The 16298-nt window shown below is 38.3% G+C and overlaps 1 protein-coding gene across 1 annotated transcript in view; it reads left to right on the top strand.

Moving 5' to 3' along the window:
- Positions 1 to 3207: 3207 nt before the first annotated feature.
- Positions 3208 to 16298, top strand: part of LOC123818033 (TIR domain-containing adapter molecule 2) — a 49163-nt gene continuing 36072 nt past the window's right edge. Inside the window, exons 1-3 of the mRNA XM_045837904.1 lie at positions 3208 to 3672; positions 10274 to 10519; positions 14113 to 14240. Coding sequence (XP_045693860.1) covers positions 3493 to 3672; positions 10274 to 10519; positions 14113 to 14240 — 554 coding nt within the window. The 5' untranslated portion in view covers positions 3208 to 3492. The remainder of the gene's footprint in view (positions 3673 to 10273; positions 10520 to 14112; positions 14241 to 16298) is intronic.

Genomic DNA, 16298 nt, shown 5'->3' with positions numbered 1-16298 from the left:
TCTACAGATAGATTGAGCAACTGTGAAGAATAATGAATATGCCCATTTGACTTTCTCTGAAATATGAGAGATGTCAGACAAGTCTTTACTAGGGCGCAGTTGTGGGAGCTGGGCAAAAATACAGATATCCCTCACTTTCTGATTTCTCACCATCTGAAGATTGCAAACAATTTTACTCCCAATTCATTCTAAATCAAAACCTACTATAATCAATCTGTGTATCTGCTAGCTATAATATGTAGATTAGCTTACACATCTGGAGAAGAGGATGCAGAGTGGATTGCAAACTTAGTTCAGACTTTTTCCAAGTAAGATGGGTCTTTGCTGTCCTTGTTTAAATGAGTTGTACATTATAAATATCATCTTCACACTATTAAGTGCTATGATATGTTTGTATCATCCCTCCTGTCCAAATCCTAACCTCCAAAGGTGACTGTACTGGGAGATGGGGCCAATGGGAAGTAATTAGATCATGAAGGTAGACCTCTCATGAATGGGATTAATGTTATGAAAGAGAACTCACAGAGCTCCCTAACCCCTTCCACCACATAGACACAGCAAGAAGAGACTGGCTGTAAACCAGAAACATGTTCTTCACCAGAAGGCAACAATGCTGGTGTTTTGATCTTGGACTTCCCAGCCCCTGAAGGTGTGAGAAATAAATTTCTGTTGTTTATAAGTTACCCAGTCTGTGGTATTTTGTTATAGCAGCCCAAATGGAATAAGACATTAAAAATAAATATCTTCTAAAGAATCGATCCTGCCAATTAGTTTTCGATAACCCATGTTTTAGGGAAGGGATCATCTCAAAGCAAACAATTACAGATGTAGCTATGGTCAGAGTTATATATGTGTATATATATATATATATATATATATATATATATATATATATCCATAGTTACACAGGGAAAATATCAAAAAAGAAAGAGACTTGTTCAAATTAATGCTCATTGTTGATCAGAAGAGAAAAAGGAAGAACGATTCTGAATACTCAGTGCCAAATGTTTCAAAGATATGTTAGATCATTCACAGGAAATTATTGGTGTTGTAAATGATTGTGATTATGACCTGAGCAGAAGTATAACATTCAAAAATCAAAAAGGCATTTCCATATACAATCTTATTATTGGGAGCCACATAAGTGCATGATAAGGGAATGCTATCCATTTTGAGGAGCTGTTTTATTGACTGTTTTGGTTTTTGTCCTGAGGATTCAGGTGAGGCTTCTTAGTTATTGATTGTGTCTTAGTTGCCAAGTTGAGAAGACTGTCCTACCTATTCCTTGAATTTAGACCTGGACATGCCTCTGACATGTACTGAGTCACTTAACTCTTTCACTAGCTCACACTCTCTCAAATTTTACCCATCACTGAACCTCACCCAAGACCACAGCCCCCCTTCCCTCCCATCACCAAACCTTACTTGAGCAATTGAAAAGTACTGTTGATACTATACAGTATCTTTGAGAGCTATATGCAAATATACCATTGATGAGCCCATTAAGTGTTAAAAATAATTGGATGATTAGTATTTTAAATGCTTATGTCATGAAGACACTTAAGGATTGTTACAGAAGTTGATGGTTATTGTTAGTGATATTTCAGAAAACTGGTTGAGGTTTTTTGTATGGATTTGGAATGCATAATTATTTTTCCCATTTAAAATACTAGAATATTAGACCACCTCTAAAAATACTACAAAGCAAATTCTAGTGCCTAAGTTGCTATCCAACATGTTTTTGGGAATATCTCAGATACAGGTAATGAGGAATGCAGGCTGTAGGTAAAACTGTGAAGATGTTGACATTTATGGCCCCCACCCCCTTTGTGCCAGGTGTGTAATGCATTGCACTGTGGTTTGATTTATTATTTTTTAAAATCCTCACCCGAGGATATGTTTATTGACTTGAGAGAGAGAGAGAGAGAGAGAGAGAGAGAGAGAGAGAGAGAGAGAGAGAGAGGAACATCAATGTGGGAGAGAAACATTGATTGGTTGCCTTCTGTAGGTGCCCAGACCAGGGAAGGAACCTGAAACCTAGTTATGTGCCCTGATCAGAATGGAACCCGAAACCTTTGGTGCACAGAAGGATGCTTCAACCAACTGACCCACCCAGCCAGGGAGCATTGTGGTTTTAATCTAATTCATTCATTCATTACTTCTTTGTTTGTATTGCCATTTTATGAAGAAACAGGTTTAGAAGGGTAATGTTACCTTCCCAAAGTCAAGTTAAAAAGCAGAACCCACCTTTTCTACTGTGAAATTCAATCTTCTTTCCACTCATAGAAGAAATAATGCCTCTTTTTTAGCCCAGCTCTTAGGAAGGTGCAATCTCCCCAAATTTCAGTTCCTTCCCCCTGTGGAGGCCTTGGGCACTCCAGGTGGACACAAGTTCTGCGTCTAGCTGCTCAAGAACACCCCCTCCAATCTATCTCTCTAACCTACCTCCTCCTCACTGCCCGCCCCGCCTCCCCGGCCATTTCCAGGCCTGGCTTCTACCCATCTGCCTCTATTTCCTTCTCAGATGAGATCAGGTGTGTTCAGGGTGGCATGGCGGTAGACTATTTCCTTCTCGTAAAACTCTACCCACTCCCTCTGCTGATAATGTTGAAGTGCATGAGTCTCCTCCTGGTCATTTATTTGAAAAAAGATAGACCTAAGTCAACACCTGTTAGCTACTATTAATATTACCCACCGCTATTTTTTAATACTCTCACACAAAGTTTCTCCTCAGTAAAACAGAAATAATACCTACCTTATAGTGTTGTTTGTAGGATCCAAAAACACAATAAATGTAGTGTGCTTAGCACAGTGCCTTATGATAATGAATACTCAATATGTGGTCTCAGAATTCATACTCCTTGCTAAACTGCTTCCCCCTAAATTTGTTATTATTTATGAGAAACTCTCTGCAAACAGCTAAGCACTCAACAACCGGTGCTTTGTCCCCTAGGACAAAATGAGCTCTTCTTCACTTCCTCGGAGATCTCCCAGCAATCAGCTCTCATAGGAGCTCGAGCCTGTGCTAAGTCTGGCTAAGTACCCTCGCGCCACACCCCTTCTTCAGGCTCCACCTCACGCCCTCCCTACGTTAGCCCCGCCCCTCATCCCCAGCTGAGGTGGAGGCCAACCCCCGGCCTCGGGAGCTTCCACGTAGACACTCCAACGTCTCTCTCCGCAGAGAGTACTTCCGGGTCGCTGAAACAGGTGCCTCAGGCCCGCCCCTTCCCAAGCACTGGACCGCCACTTCCGGCCACCTCAGGCCTGTCTTCTTTCCTGTGCAGGTTTTGCTGTCTCTTCTGTAGGTCGTTCTGGGCCCTAGGTCCTGGCCTCTGAGTACCCCTCACTCGCCCCCAGCGGCTCGCTTCTCATCCACAATCTCTCCAAGGCTCGGAGCGACTCGGGCTGAGGCCTGCTGCGCGGGGCGAGTCCACGCAGACCTGACCCTGCGTATCTCTGCAACTCCGTTGAGGCCACCGCCACCGCCTCGGGATGCCGCGGCTGGGGTCCGCCGCTGTCTGTTGGGGTTGCAGGCTGCTCGTGCTGCTGCTACTGCTGCTGGTCCCGGAACCCGGCGGCGCCTCTGAGATCACCTTCGAGCTTCCTGACAACGCCAAGCAGTGTTTCTATGAGGATATCACGCAAGGCACCAAGTGCACCCTCGAGTTCCAGGTACTCCAGGCTTTAGCGGTTGGTTCTGCGGCCCCAGCTCACGGTTCCAGGGTCTGGGAGTAATCCACTGGTGCCCCTCTCCTGATCTTGTTTGTTCATTCTTTGGCTGATTCAAGAATCGACTCTAGGTATCTGATACAGAGCATTTGGCTTTCCTTTTCCTTTTGGGCGAGAGACATTTAAGACCAGATACTAAGATATATGAATCCCAGAAATGCTTTCCGTAGCTGTGACTTTTTACGTTCTCGAGTGCCCTTCATTTGAGGGCCATTGAACTCTCATCCACACCTGTACTTCAAGTAGATTTGAAGTGCTGCCGACATCTAACTCCATTGCTTTTCAGTTTTTTCATTGTTATTAAAACTAATGGTTAATGTGGCGGTCCCTGTTATTGGAAGAGTATCATTCAAGGCCAGATGACCATCTGCCAAAGGTTTTGCAGAAAGAGTTGTTACAGTAAATGAGAGGCCCCTTGTCATCTCTGGGAATATATTTTTTAAGTTTTTTAAATTTATTTAGTTTTAGAGAGGGAAGGGAGGGAGAGAGAGAGGAGAGAGAGGAGGGAGAGAGAGAGAGAAACATCAATGTGCGGTTGCTGGGGGCTGTGGCCTGCAACCCAGGCACGTGCCCTGACTGGGAATCAAACCTGTGATGCTTTGGTTCGCAGCCCGCGCTCAATCCACTGAGCTTCGCCAGCCAGGGCAGGAATATATTTTTTAAAAAACTTTATTTGGCAGGATGTAGTTTAAGTTGGTTAGAACAAGCTTTACTGTGTTTCTATTATTTTTGGTAGACTTATTTCACATATTTGAGCAACCGTTCAGTGGTGGGTGCTGGTGACAGAAGGGATCAAAACACTGGAAGGCGTTTTATTCATTCTTGATTCCCCACCTGTCCTACCCTGCTTTTCTTAATTAGTACCTGCTCATTCATCAAAACTGCTTTAAGAGCAGATAATAGGGGATATACGATTTGGTCTTTGGGATCTGTGAATGCTTCCTTGAGCAAATGATTTTAAGATGAATTGTAAAGAATAAGTTGTACATACTTTGGTAAGTGAGAAGAGGGAATAGGCTTTGCAGTGATACTATAGTAAGGGTGACTGAGAATTTGAAGACCATAGAGAGGTCCTATATATTTGGGAAGGAGAGGAGAGGAAGGGGTGTCAAGGGTGCCAAACCATTAGTGCCTTGCTGTCTGTGATAAGAATTTTAGTTTTTCCTGAGTATGGGAAGCTATCATAGGGTGTGTAAGGAGTGCAGTGACATGGTCCAAATATTTTTTGGTGGTTATATGGGTATTAATTTGTGCCCGTAGAGAGGGTATTTTGGAATGGATACACAGACTGTTTAGGGAGGCTGTTGTAGTGGTTCAGCCTTAGACTAAGTCTAGGATGTTAGCCATGGGGAAGGAGGAAAGTGAAAAGATTGGAGATAATTTAGTAGGTAAAATCAATGGGACTTGGTGATATGACTATAGTGAGTGAGGGAGAGAAAGCTAAGGATGACCCTTGGGCTTGTTTAACTTCCTAGATTAGGACCAAGGGACAGAAAAGAAGATAGCAGCAATAGTAATATAAAGTGTCAGCAGAAATCTTATTTGTTTACATTTAACAAACATTCTGAATTCTTATGTGTGTAGACACTGTTCTTGGTGTTGGGAATACTACCACTACTACTATTATGAGCTAAAAATGCCTAGTTATATGGCTGACAGTATGCCAAGTATATCAGGTGTATTATTTAATTCTCAGAACAACTCAATATAAAATAGGTATAGTTCTTATTCCTTTTTTACTGATGAAACTGAAGTTTTCATAGTTTAAAATACAAGATCATAAAAGAGCAAGAAGCAGAATCAGTATGCAGTTCTAGGTTAGTTTCCTTTTTTTTTTTTTTTAAGATTTCACTTATTTATTTTTAAGAGAGGGGAAGGAAGAGAAAAGAGAGGGAGAGAAATACTGATGTGAGTAAACATCGATCAGTTGCCTCTCATAGATGCCCCCACTGGGGAACGAACCCACAACCTTTCACTTTGTGTTTTGTGGAGCATTGCCCAACCAACTTAGCCATACCATACCAATCAGGGTTCCAGGTTAAATTCTTTGCTTTATTATACTTCCCAAAGATAAATAAGACTCACTTTGACCTCAGGGAGCTTACATAGATACGTGGTCATATAATGTTAAGGGCAACAATGAAAGTGCACACTAGGTATTGTGGGAGCATAAAAAAATAACTTTCCTCCCACCTTCTAAGTTCTAGCTGGACAAATAATCAAATTAACAGACAGATTAAGAGGAGGAAATGTACACAGTTTATTATGGATGTAACTGCAGGGGTGTCATAGATAGGAGATTCAAAACCTATTGGGCAGTTGAGGCTTATATTCCATGCTGGACAAAGCAGAAGGTGTGGGCAGGAGTCTGGGATTTCAGAGGGGAAATAGGCAATTCAGAGTTAGCAAGAAAGAGCAGAACATGTGGCAAATTCTTGCTAAGCAACCCAGAAACAATGGGGCAGAGGTGAGGAAACAGGATTTGTTAGATTATTTTTCCCTTTCTGTCTGATATGATGAAGTGAATATCTAAGTCAAGGGTGTCAAACTCATTTTTACCGGGGGGCCACAACAGCCTCACGGTTGCCTTCAAAGGGCCAAATGTAATTTCGTCTCCTTAACAGTTAAGGAGTAGTTACATTTATACAGCCCTAAAATTATTTTGGCCTTTTGAAGGCAACTTCAAGGCTGATATGGTCCCTGGTGAAAATGAGTTTGACACCCTTGATCTAAGTGAATTCTAAGGGTCCTTTCCTGAAGTAGTTTTTAATTATTATCTGAATCTTTTTAGATGGGCAAAGGGGAGGTAACAAAGTCTTTAGTCTTTTGTTTCTTAATAACCAGCTTAAAATCAGTATTCCAAAAGGGGAGTGGCAAAACTTTGCCCACCTTTTGGCTCCCTCCCTCCAACCTCCCAGCATACTGCTGGCTGAAGGAAGAAGGATCATTGGGAAGTTTCACGAAGGGGCTAGTGTTTGGTCTGAGTCTAGAGGGATAAATAGGAGTTACAAGGCTGCAGATAGAAAAAGGACATCCTAGGCAGATGTATTATGTTTGTAAGACATAATTCCAGTGGGCCTGAAATTAGCCTGAGCTGGTACTGAAATACACTAGGTAATATTGTTACTTTGATCTAAGGGCCTTAGGGGTGGTTTGTAACAATTTGTTGACATTGTTTATTGATAATAGTGAGATTGATGATTTGCACCTGGTCTCCATGAGACCTCCCCAAAGGCTTGGTATTAAGTCTGGTTACCTATCAGAAACATACCTGTGTGACCAGCAAAATATAAAAAACCCAGCCAATACTCTTTGGGGCTCACTAGTTCCAAGGTGTTCCTTGTACGCTTGGTGGTTCCTGATCTGAGAGGGAATGTTTGTCGAACCACAGCCCTCACACAGGGAGGCCAAAGAAGCCAACACCTAACCTCTCTTGACCTGTTTCTATGAGACAGCTTTTGGCTGTGAGGTTTTCTTTTTCTATAATAAACTGGATTTGTAAGCATTGTCATTTTGGGTCTTGTGATTCTTCAGCAAACGAACCCTGTTTAACTGTTAGTGAAGATATAAAGCAAAGATTTCTTCTGGCAGTCTGATATTTTTGGAACACAGAATGAGAAAGGGTCTAAAAGGTGTGCTAAGGCTTCCTGGAGGAGGTACAGGGGAATGGTATTCCATTGTTAACAGGTTTGGATATTTCTGTTGGGGAAATCAAAAGGGGATTTCCAAAAGGAAGTGAGACTATTAGAAGGTTTTAGGCAAATGGAGGATGGAGAAGGATAGGGAGGTTCCCCCCACCTCCAGGAGACATGTGGGGATGGGGGTACTACTGGCAAATAGTGGATAGAGACCAGAAATGCTGCTAAACATGCTAGAATGCACAGGGCAACACAGTCCCCTAGGCCCTTTGTTCTAGGGCCTGGAACAAAGAATTACCCAGCTGGAAATGATCTAGTCAAGGTTGAGAAACACTTGGATTAGAGGGATAAGAGATTGGGTTGTGGGAAGAACTTTTAGGAAGTTGTGGCAATAGTCCTGTCTGAATTGTGGGTTAGGAATGGGAAAGATGGGATGAATTTGAAAAAGTCAATAACATCAAGAGATTTCTATGATTTAACTGGACAGGTAGGGACATTTAATTTGGGATGATTCCAAGTTTCTGTCTTATGTGACCAGACAGGTTGTAAAGAGGTGCTTTTATCTGAAGAATGAGATTAGTTCTTTTAAAGTTTGTTGCAAGAAACGTGTTATGAAGATCAGTTCTGGTCCTGTTCAGTTTGTATGTATGTATCTGATTATTCCATGTATAACAGTCAATATGAATAATTGGATATATAAAAATGATGTCATTATTTTCACCTGGAAGAAAAGTTGTTGACTTTTGTGGGGAGGAGTAAATGCCCAGTTGATAAGACACTTTTTATGTGAAAACATTATGTCTGTATATTAACTTGACATAGTTTTACATTTTCCTAAGTACATAACTTCATTTAATTATCAAAATGATCTTGTAACATAGTTTATTAATCATATCTTAAGAGACAAAAGGTCACATAAGTAACCAATTTTTCTTTGAAGTCTGAAGTTTGATCTGTGAGTTCTGCAGATCTAGAATGTCAATATTATGCTAACCAAAAGTGTCCAGGCTTGAAAATACAGGCTTGTACCACCCAGTCTCGTGTTGGTTGGGAATCCATGTACCCTGTGTCTCTTCTCCTGTCTCCTCTTTCTTCCCACTCAGTTCTTTCTCATATAAGGAAGACTTTCTTCTCTTTAACCCTTTCTCCTTTTTTCTCTTATTATGATTGTCCAATTACTTCAGTGTGGGGGGGCTCCACCTGCAGGCCCCCTCACCCCCCAGCCGCCACAGATGAGAGTAAGTGTACTAAGACATGATCTGCTTGGGAAGGAAATGTGGCTGATCTCTCAAAGGAGAAGGGCCAGGAGCCTGTTCCTCAATGGGCTTTTATTGTGTTTGTTTTTTACTGGAATATAGGTAAAGCTTGTCAGTCATTGTCAGGCAGTAAGGATCAAACAATAGATAACATTCAAAGAACTATGAGGGCTTACAATAAGTCAGGATCAGATAGCTAAAGGGTTAGAAAACTTTGGGAAACAAACTCATTTTATGCTTGGACCCTAATCAGAAAACTGGGGCCATTCTTAGCAAAGCAGGTTTCACAGGATTTTATGCATTCTTTCTTAGGCTTGATTGCCCTGGGGAACTGCCTTTGTTTCAGGCTTAAGTCAGGCTGGGGAAGTCAGGCAGGCAAAAGATTAGGAAGCTTCTTGCAGACGGAATGAGGACTCAGGCTATGTTAAAGCCGAGGGGCGAGGGTCCATCACCCCCTTTCTCTATAGCCCCCCACATCCTTCCCTGAAGGCCCCTTCATGACTGTGCCTGTCTTAGATCGGTCCTTCCCTTGAGGACTCTTACCCATCATTGGCTAACGGGTCATCTGCCTGAGGCCAAGCAGGGTGAAGTAAAAGAGGGCCGAGGCGGAGCCCCTGCCACGTAGTTAAGCCTTGTCTCCTTAGAGGCTTATGTTCCCAAGGTCTCTCACTCAGCCTTAGCCATGGGGGGTTACAGCTTCTGAAACCAGGCAGGGTGGTTCCCAACACTTCAGGAAGTCTCCCCCTTCTCTCTTCAGGTGGACAACCCAGGCTGTGCATATTGTAACTCATTAAGCATAAGCCTTTGAAAATAGCTCCAGCATTCTCTTCAGAAACATTTCATCTACTCCCCAGCTTTTCTTTCAGTGTGCTTGCCCTTAAATACAATCTTTCCAGATAAAAGATTTTTTTGTGTTGTGTTGTTTTGTGTTTGCTTTATGTTTCTCTTGGAAACAAGTTTATAAATGGTGATAATACTCTTAGAACAGCCCAGAAGCCTATTCAGTGTATAATGTAGTTTAAAATAGAGTGGTATCAAATTCTATATAACTGACCTATGAAAGAATTTAAACAATCTATTTGTGATTTGGCAGTAAAATTAGTTTGAATTCTGTGACGGACATATGCTTGGGGTTTATGCTAAAGACTGACATACTTTACTACTTCACTGTCCATGTGTGTACCTTGATGACACTCATGGGAAACTAGGTGAGAAAATTTGGGGAAGGAAAGCATTACATGGCACTAAGCTTAAGGGTTAAAAGTATGATTTTAGAGTTTAAGTTTTATCTTAACTCAATTTCTCAGTTTGTCAGATGGAGGGGTAAAAGAACAACCCTCTGGTAGGATTGTTTGGGAGAATTAAGTGATATAAGAGATCTATGTTAACTAGAATAGTTGTCTGGCTAGTTAGCTAGTTCCCTCTCTCCTATTATGTAGAAGTATGTTCAGTTTTCATAAATCTTTAGTTGAACTGAAATCTGCCTCCCAAGTTCCATCCACTGGTAGAAATAAAAAAATGTAAAATTATCTGTGGTAATAAAGGTCTTTAGCCTATATATAACCTTATTGCCATTTTAACAAGAAATCTGGGTATTTCTAAAACTTGTTAATTTCAGTAATCTCTTCTTTTCTCTCTGTCTTTTTGTAGGTGATTACTGGTGGTCACTATGATGTAGATTGTCGATTAGAAGATCCTGATGGTAATGTGTTATACAAGGAGATGAAGAAACAGTATGACAGTTTTACCTTCACAGCCTCCAAAAATGGGACATACAAATTTTGCTTCAGCAATGAATTTTCTACTTTCACACATAAAACCGTGTATTTTGATTTTCAAGTTGGAGAAGACCCACCTTTGTTTCCTAGCGAGAACCGAGTCAGTGCCCTTACCCAGGTAAATAAAAAGTCGGCAATATAATGTTGGTGTGTGTAAAGGGAGAAAATGCATAGCTTATGTGCATTAACTTGTTGATAAGCACAGAATTTTGACTTTATCACAATCATTAAGACTTATCTTAATTCTTACAGTAGGTTAGGCATTTCACAGAGGCTTTTCAGTGAAGACTGATGGTAAAGGATTGTATGAATTTTTAAGTATAAAAAAAAGCTTTAAAATAGGAAGATCACTTAGGTAAAATCATCAATGGCAAAGGAAATTTAGGAAGTCCAAACAGTGCTCCAGCATTCTGAAGTATTTTCTGTAATTCACGGAGGAATGTTGCTAATGTAACTTCATAGATTGGTATAACTAGAAGCAAAATGATGCCTTAGTATATATAAAGATTACACAGATGGTTTTATACTAACATTTATGTTATTCAAGCTGATGTTAAAATAGCTTTTGCTGTAACTTAAGGTAAAATACTAAAAGATTATTAAGTCGTCTAACAAAAATAGTTAAGGAAGCAAATTTGGGTTTTATTTTGAAGAATAGTTTAGTGAGAGAAAGAAAGTGAAGGAGATTTAAAGTCAGTGAACAGATACTGCTCAGGTGATGAAAGGGCTATTTTAGTTCTAGTTCAGAGACAGTATGAGCTTAGATCAGATCTAAAAGATAATCAGTTAGGTATTCAAAGGAATTATTTAACACCTGCTTGTTAAAACCTTAAACTGGTACAGTATTTCATTGTTCCCAGGTTCCAGTGAGTCCTTTGGCCAAAGTCAGGTGATGATAGAGGCAGTTTTTAAGAATGTATAAGAGCCCTAATTCATAAACTTACTGTAGGTTTTAATAAGATGTATTCATGTGTTGTTATTTCTAGAAATGTTCTTTTTATTTTAGCATCCTGTGTGAATGGCACTTTGCTTTATAAAAAGGTTTTTCTTTCGGGCCATGGTTTATTACTTAGCCTTCATGAATTTTAATTTGAATAAGAAAGGTTGCTCTCAAAAACGTAAGTAGATAAATATAAGAAATGACTGGTCATAAAGCAATCAGTATCACTTAATCTCCTTTATTTATTTTTTTTTTAAGATTTTTATTTATTTATTTTTAGAGAGGGAAGGGAGGAAGAGAGGGAGAGAGAGAAACATCAATGTGCAGTTGCTGGGGGCCATGGCCTACAACCCAGGCATGTGCCCTGGCTGGGAATGGAACCTGCAATGCTTTGGTTCGCAGCCTGCGTTCACTCCACTGAGCTACGCCAGCCAGGGCTAATCTCCTTTATTTATATCACATTTTTAAGTCTTTTCTCAATTTTATTTTTCTACTTTCAAAAAACTAAAAAGTCTTTTCTACAATAAGGATACTTATAAAGCAGCTGTTCATATTTTGAAATTCAAAACCATTATCAATGGTTTTTATTCTGCATTAGTAAATGCAGAATAAATAATAGTTTTTTTAAATCAACATTTGTTAACCTCTAATAAAACAATGGATCTAGAGTAGTCAGTAATGACCAGTCACTGCTAAAACCATTAGATGAAGGGCAGATGGGAAACCTTATAATAGGTAGATAAGAGTGATTATCACCTAAATCTAATGCTATTTCACAAATGGAGCGATAACTAGACGTTATGTGTCTTGTGATAATAGGCAATAATGAAATACACAACATTGCCTATGAGGTATTCCCACTAAGAACATTACACCTGAATCCCATCAAGGCTCTAGCTCCAACTACCAGTTTATAAGAAACATGAAAGATGAACACCATGGGAATACAACTAGCAAAGTTCGGGAAGAGGAAAATGCCACAGGATTGATGCCCCAATTTCTTCAATAAATAGAGAGACAGGAAGGGAAAAAAGAAGGAAGAGAACCTAAAGATTAAAGAAGACCCAAAAGACAAATCAACCAAATCATTGTGTTGATCTTGTTTGGATTCAGATTTGTGAACAACTTTTGAGGCATTTGGGGAAATTTGAACAGCAACTTTATATTCAATATAAACTAAAGGAATTATTTTTAATTATGTGTTATAATGCAATTGGGGTTCCATTTTTTAAAACTATCTTTCAAAAGTAAATATAAAGTATAAAAATATAGCTGAAATGATAAAATATCTGGAATTTGCTCTAAAATAATTGGAGTAGAGAGGAGAATTGTTAGGGAATATAGATGGAACAAGATTAGCCATGTGTTAATAATTATGGAGGTTCTTTGTTCTGTTCTCTATACTTTTGAATATGTATGAACATTTCCATTCTAAAGGTACAAAGAAGAAAATGGAAATGACACCATCTGAAAAATTATATTGAATCTATGCATTTAGTCCTTTGATTTCTGTATTTTTCTCTAATCCAGCTGTTCTTAATCCATACCCCATGGTCAGGCTTCAAGGAATCCTTAAACATTCTGAATTTGTGTCAAATCTTTGTTTCCATGCATATTTTCCAGGGAAAGAATCCTTAGGCCACATATCTTGAGAACCATAGAAAGCAAAGAAATGCTGCAAGCACCTCTCTAGCCTCACCACAAATTAGAAATTACTAATTTTAGCACTCATTTTAGAAAGATTACTTTTGCTAATCTTTCATTCCTAGGGGCCTGGCTGAAAAAAAAGAACAGCAAAAATGTTTGAGTATTCTAAATAGGTAAATTCAATCTGTAGATCCCATAATTTTATACTTTTTTAAAAGCACCTTTAATGGAATATGTTTACAATTATTGCTTTTATTCATAATTTGGTAGAATTTTATTGACTATTTGAATTATTTTCTAATGTTTACATTCCTTGGTTAAAATTAAGACAGATTGTTTTTTAAATTCTTAATATATGGTTTGTAATGTAAAATAAGTATATAATAAAGCATGTATTTCATCACCAGGATTGTTTTGAGCAAAAGAAAAATATTAAGCTCTGATTTATTTAAAAAATTAGACATTTAACCCTTCTCAAGTCAGGTGGTATAATTAATGTATTAACAGTAAGGTGTCTTCAGATGAAGCCTCACAAACTGATTACACAGTGAAACTGAAACTTGGATCCCATTGAAAACATATAAATGGTTTAGTTCACTGACGTGAGGGAAAAGACTTATTTAGCAAATTGGTAAATGTAAAAAAAAGATATTCCCACTCTGTCATTATTTTCAGATTCAACTATTTTTATGCCATACTTAGAATTTTATTTGGAATTGGATATTCTTATTGATCAGATTTACTGTTCTGCCCAATCTCTTTCTCCTAATCCTTCCTCTTTGGGGAATCTGGGTTTGTAATTTTACAGCCACAAATCTTCCCTGATAAGTATTTCTGCTACTGTGAGCTTGATGTTCCATCCTTACAGATGCGACACCTGTGACATTTAGTCTGCAGCAATCAGCTGCTTTATGGGATCTGACCTTTCCAGTTGTACTAGTGGGAATGAGTAAAGGCAGTAAGGGTTGCATTGCTAGGACCAGTGGCATAAATGTGTGAATGAATGAATGCCAATTTAGTAGAATATTAATGAAATAAAGAATTAAGATGAAATGAAAATATGACTATGCTAAATGAATTGTACAGTAAGTATTAAACATATAACTGGAAATATTTCTCTTTAGATGGAATCTGCCTGTGTTTCCATTCATGAAGCTCTGAAGTCTGTCATTGACTATCAGACTCATTTCCGTTTGAGAGAAGCTCAAGGCCGAAGCAGAGCAGAAGATCTGAATACAAGAGTGGCCTATTGGTCAATAGGAGAAGCCCTCATTCTTCTCGTGGTTAGCATAGGGCAGGTTTTTCTTCTGAAAAGCTTTTTCTCAGATAAAAGAACCACCACAACTCGTGTTGGATCATAACTACGTTTTGAGAATTGATGCACCATTGCCACTGTAATATTGCTGTCCTCTAATTAATTTTAGATACTGAAGAACTTAATATTGGCAACATTTTAAAAACCTTACTCATATACTTATTTGGGGGGATGTATGGTGAATATCCCCAAACTGTGGAAAGGACACCTTTTTTTATTTGTAAAGGTATAAAAACTTTGGAACTTATTTTGGGCTATTCATGTTAAATATTCAACACCAATGATCTACACTTTTCTTGGTTGTTTATATCTACTATTCGCACACTAAACTTTGGTATTTTGATTCCTTTTTGCCATTTAAATATACTTTTCTTATAGGTAGTGGATATTTTTAAAACCTTCAATTTAATATTTACATATGTTGTGGAGGAAGAAAATTGCCTTTTAATTGTTTGTAGTAAATAAGGTTTTGATTTTCAGAAAACCAAATGTGATTAGTTGTAGCCCAAGCCCTATTCTGCACTGTTTAATTTTTATGGGGGGAAAAGTCTACCATAGAAATGTTTGTTAATATTGATATAATTTTAAATTGATACATCATGGTATAACTTATTTTTCACTAGCTTGGAAAATGTCAGGGTTTTGTTTCGGGGGGGTTTGATTTATAACCAGATGTTGTTTTTTGTTTTTTGTTTTTTTTCATAAATACATTCTTACCACACAGAAAATAGTGTGTTTCAGTAACATCATGGAATTTAAACAGGCCTTAAAAATCAGACTGTCATACCAGATAGAATAAATACAGCATAATTTAAGATACTTCAATGTCTTATAGTGTAGGGGCAAATGAGATTAAGAAAAAGTTTAGTGAGTTACCTGCACACTTTACATTTTCAGTGCTTTTACAAAGAAAAAAGGTGATCTGTTTCATTTAAACGTTAAATTGGCTGGTTCTTGCCCTTATGTGGTTTTCATGTTTTTGAGTCATTCCCAGCTTTAATTGACAGTAATAATATTAGTATCTTAAAAGTGCCATACGTTTAATCCCAATAGGTGTGATGCACTGAGAAGTTAGGTTTTTTTTTGGATTTTTTTCTATTCTTTTCTTTCTCTTTTGTCTTGCACATGTAATTTGTATAATCTCTGGTTAGAATCCCTAATATGACTTTTAGAACACTGTGTGTGTTTTTTTATTTGATAATCTTCATCTTTGATTGTACTGCATTTAATGAATATTAAATAGCTCATATTCTGTACACTATATGGTTTAGAATGTGTTTGTATTTTATAACTTGTATAGATTGAGCTGACTGAAATAAGATTTTGTTTTAAGTATTCTAAGATAGAACCCAAGATATTGCAAAACTGTATAGGTGTTTAAAGCTTTTCTGCTTTAAAAAAAAAATGCAACTGCTTTTTTGTCATGCCTCCCTCCCTCACCCAAAGGTGATAAGTGCGAATAAGACTTATGTTGTAGAGACTTTGATATGTGGTACCATAGAATACTGATTAGGTAGCAATTCTAGTCACCACTACTGACTAAAAGTTAACTCAATTTTAAGCTGTCTTAAAATGCATATGTACACTACTGCATGTAAGAGCAAAAGGAATTAAAGTTGTCATGCTGGCTAATTTCAAATGCTGCAGTGTAGCAAAGGATAAACATATTTTCAACTTCAGCTTTTTCTTTAATTCTAAAATTTTTGAAGACCAAATAGTTAATCCTTAATAACAGATTAAGAATTGAAGTTTAAATTTTTGCAGCTTTATCTATTTGGATTCTTATATTGGAGTTGCCCTGCAGCTTTATATGTCCCTCTGTATTTAGGTTTGAACATTTTCAGCACTAATGTTAATGTGGTTCATAGCACGGATGTATGTTAAATGTCCTTTCTGGTTACCTGTCTGCTCTGTTATGCTCAGATACTTAGACCATAATTAAGCAGAGTCAGGTACTATCAGTGTGCTGAGTTTGGCATAGATAATGCATTTATT

This window comes from Phyllostomus hastatus, unplaced genomic scaffold (genome assembly GCF_019186645.2).
Source record: "Phyllostomus hastatus isolate PE091 unplaced genomic scaffold, TTU_PhHast_1.1 phas_contig_254, whole genome shotgun sequence".
In the NCBI taxonomy this organism is placed as follows: domain Eukaryota; kingdom Metazoa; phylum Chordata; class Mammalia; order Chiroptera; family Phyllostomidae; genus Phyllostomus; species Phyllostomus hastatus.
The sequence above is the reverse complement of the archived record's forward strand: the minus strand, read 5'-3'. Positions and strand labels throughout refer to the sequence as shown.